General features: G+C 35.9%; 1 protein-coding gene across 1 annotated transcript in view; it reads right to left on the bottom strand.

Moving 5' to 3' along the window:
- Nucleotides 1-3,106: 3,106 nt before the first annotated feature.
- Nucleotides 3,107-3,888, bottom strand: part of rtel1 (regulator of telomere elongation helicase 1) — a 30,085-nt gene continuing 29,303 nt past the window's right edge. The window contains exons 30-31 of the mRNA XM_034877855.1: nucleotides 3,628-3,744; nucleotides 3,107-3,346 (exon numbers count right to left, since the gene is read on the bottom strand). Coding sequence (XP_034733746.1) covers nucleotides 3,282-3,346; nucleotides 3,628-3,744 — 182 coding nt within the window. The 3' untranslated portion in view covers nucleotides 3,107-3,281. The remainder of the gene's footprint in view (nucleotides 3,347-3,627; nucleotides 3,745-3,888) is intronic.

The raw sequence follows: 3,888 nt of genomic DNA, 5'->3' as shown, positions 1-3,888 counted from the left end.
TTAGGTGCAGCACCCGAGCAGTTTTAGGTGCAGCACCCGAGCAGTTTTAGGTGCAGCACCCGAGCAGTTTTTGGGTGCTGCATTCAAGCCGAACGAAGGAAACTTAAAAGACTTTTCTCAGATCTCATGGTGGACTTCTTGCGAGTTTTATGTAAGACGTTGGAGGGTCATGTCTTTATATCTGCTCTAACTTCTCCAATGTTTTAAGACATTCAGCGGCTTGAATACGTTAAACTTATTTTAAAACCTTTTATGTTCAATACTATGTCTGAAATGATTTCCTTTGATTGGTTTTTAATTCTCCTACACTGTTTTATTTTAGCAGAATACTTAAAACAGCAGAAATGCAGAACTGAGTGTATTTTAATATCCAGTTTTTTTTATCCCAAGAAATATTGCTTCAGAGATGTTGAACGACGATATTTTTGGGGATGAAAGCGACAGCTAAATAACGTGTAATGTAACGTAATGATGTTGTTTATATTCCTCATATCTTGCAGCCCCTAGTGGGTAACGTCTATGAACACACTGATGTAAGCTTAAACTAAAATAAATAAGAAACCTAATCACAATTGAATAAATATTACAGAATGCATTCCTACGCAGCTGTCGGGTTACTTAAAAGAAGAAAATATTCACGGTATATGAGTGATGTTTCAACATATGTCCACGTACCAGCCAAAATGTGTCCAAGTGGTTTCGGAGAAGCTTATAATTAAGCCACAGCCAAAGGTGACTCCCAGGAAGCAGGCTCTCACGGCGACCTGGAACCAGTTAGGACACTCACGTTATCCCGGGACAAACTAAACCCTTTCCCCTCTACCTATCCTGAAGACTGGTTGGCCCCATTGCCCATTTAAATATCAGCCAGTTTCACCAGGCTGCACTGGACCAGTTGTAAACAAATAAATTGTCCCCAGTTTGTGTTTTAAATTAATTCTTTATTGTTTATAAGTTCACATTTAAAAGGTAAAACCTTGTATATTAGGCCCAAGTTGATTTCCTGCTGCAGTGTATGTGAATGACAGGAAGTTAATAAGGGGCCAGTCTGTTGCCTCGCAATCAAATTCCATTGAAAAGGTCTGTTCTGGGTCGCCAACCAGACACATGCTTAATATCTGGCGTTTTATTCAACTTAATGATACAAAAGCCACATGCTTAGCATTACAAAAAGGAAGATAGTTTGGTAATCATCAGAGCACGACCTTAAATTCGGCTATTTTCTTTACCGTCTTCAAACAACAACATCAAACCAACTCTAAAAGTTAACATAGATGTTTAGGTCATGTCAACGGTTTTATTGCAGCGAATATCGCAAAATTTGTACATTGAGTTTGGTTATAGCTCAAGTAACAGATAAAAGATTTACAACATGCCTAGGTTGAGCTCTGTCACATTAATCTAAGCCACATCAGCTTTACCTGGATTAGGTTTCTATCTTGAGCACCTCAGCGCCAGCTGTCAGTTAATAGGATTAACGTAGTCTAGTTAAAGGATGCTAGCTAGCTCGCTAGCTAGCTAGCTAACATTAAAGTTTAACTCTCGTGCGTACAATATGTCAGACAACTGTGTCAACACAAGCTAGAGGGAGATAAAATACCTTATTGCTGGACAGCACTGACACGTATGTGCTTTATTGAAAGATAAAATGAGAATTAAGAGGGTTAGCTAGCTAGGTCGGCAAGCTAACGTCGATGCTTACCTTGTATAGCGGTCCTCTGTATGCGATTAGCAAGAGGCCGTTGGCAACTGCTACTTGGACACAAATCACTATTTTCCCGGGTGTTTCCGTCAGATTATCAAAGACCCAGTCAATATGTCCAAACCACGTTCTGATCAATGGGATTACCACCACGCTGAGTCCTAAAATAAACGCTTTTACACTCACTCTTCCTTCTAGCACCAACTTGCTGCCTGCCATGATGGAAATACTGTGCTTACGGAACTATCGCGATACCAAGATGTAAATCTCGCGATGTCCATTGACGGCGTTCACGTTTCGGTTTTGACAGAAATGCTATTTAATTCAATATTAAATTAATAAATAATAGAAAATTAACTGAAGTCTATAAAATAAATCCTTTAATTAATAAATGAGGGAATAAATATATAAATGGGACAAAAATAGTTCAATAAAAAATTAAATAAATCAATAGGTCATCATTAACCCTTGTGTTGTCATCCGGGGTCAAAAACAGACCAAAATTTGACTTTTTTGTCCCTTTCTAACACTTTTTTCTTTACTGTTCACTAACACCACCTCAATACCAGTATTCCTACTCTACCTTTTGGAATTCATGCTCAATAACCCTCATTTAAATAGAATTTTACCTAATATTTGAGTTAAAAAAACAGAAATTATGAATTATTTTGACTAATAGTTAAGATCAGAGGAATGAAAGTTATCAGTTGTATTTGCAAGGATTGTTGCATGGAATCCGATCCATATTTTGTGGTAATTTGGTTAAAAAGAACCTCATATTTCAGATATAGACATTTTTTAAAGGGGTCAGATTTGACCGGCCCTTATTTCAATTTAGGATCATAATAGATTTAATCTAATCTTGTGTTTTATTAATTGATTTGACAGGGACAGTGGACATTAATTAACATTGCTGTTAATGCACCAGAATTAGCCAAAAAGGCTATTTTTCATCCATTGGACACGTCTTGAAATGTTCTACCTTAAAAGACCAAAAAAAACAAGATTACAGACAACAATACAAATATAAAAAAGAGGAAAACAGATAAAACTCTTCAAATCCCGTTGATAAATACAGGCTTAAAAACCTTAAAGTACTGCCTAAAGTATGTAAGTAAGTACCTTTTATTGTTATTCAGCTTGTACTAGTTTTGCATCATTTAATTTTTTTTGTATTATTTGTATTAATTTTATTAATATTATTTTTAAAACTGAATGGAAACGTATTGTTTGACGTTATATAACCTGTATCGTGCAATTCCTTCAATAAAAAAATAAATAAAATAAAATAAAATAAATAAATAAATAAATAAAAAAATAAAAATAAAAAAATAAAAAATATGGGCTGACCTAGTTGTTTTTTTTCAATGTTTTTGACAGAAGAAACACATAAAAACACATTTTCTTTCATAAATTTAATTGTCTGAAGACATTTAAAAACTTAACATAAGCATAATATTCCTCCATATTACACGGTCACGACATTCATTTAATACAAAACAAGTAAAAACTGCACCCGTATTTACAATTTACACCAGCAGCTTAAAAATACAGAACTGAAGAATCGTAACTCAGATTTTTACTTTCTTTGGTTGTTTGAGAAGAAACTGGAAATCTTGCTTTGTGCCTTCGGAGACGACGTAGCTGCAAAACAAACAAAAACACGGAAAAGGAGTTATAAGGTCTCGTAGGTGTGAGATGTCTTTATTTAATATTCATGATTTTTTTTTGTTCTTTCTGAGAATGCACACGTTCGCATCAGAAAATCTCTTTTAACCCTCGTGTTGGGGCAACAGTTGTGTTTCAATGGTGTGTTTAGCTAAGCTTAGCACGGCTCTAGAGTATTTAAAAAGTATAGGGCAAGATATAGGAAATACAAACACGTTTTTCTACTATATACAATAACACATTGCGTTGCTCTTCACCTGGTCGTTGCTGGTCTTCAGTCTCAGCAGGAACCACAGAGACAGAGTTCCCTATCAAAGCATCCAGCATGTCTTGGTACTGCTTCTTATGGCGAGCGGGAATAAACATGCCAAATCCTGGAGAAAAGACAGATAAAAAGTGAGGAACCAGTGACAACCTGAAGATAAATTCTAGTTCGAACTTGTCCTGTGTTGTTGGTCCTGTCCTGTGTTGTTGGTCCTGTCCTGTGTTGTTGGTCCTGTCCTGTGTTGTTGGTCCTG

The sequence above is a fragment of the Etheostoma cragini genome, chromosome 7 (assembly GCF_013103735.1).
Source record: "Etheostoma cragini isolate CJK2018 chromosome 7, CSU_Ecrag_1.0, whole genome shotgun sequence".
Classification (NCBI taxonomy): domain Eukaryota; kingdom Metazoa; phylum Chordata; class Actinopteri; order Perciformes; family Percidae; genus Etheostoma; species Etheostoma cragini.
The sequence above is the reverse complement of the archived record's forward strand: the minus strand, read 5'-3'. Positions and strand labels throughout refer to the sequence as shown.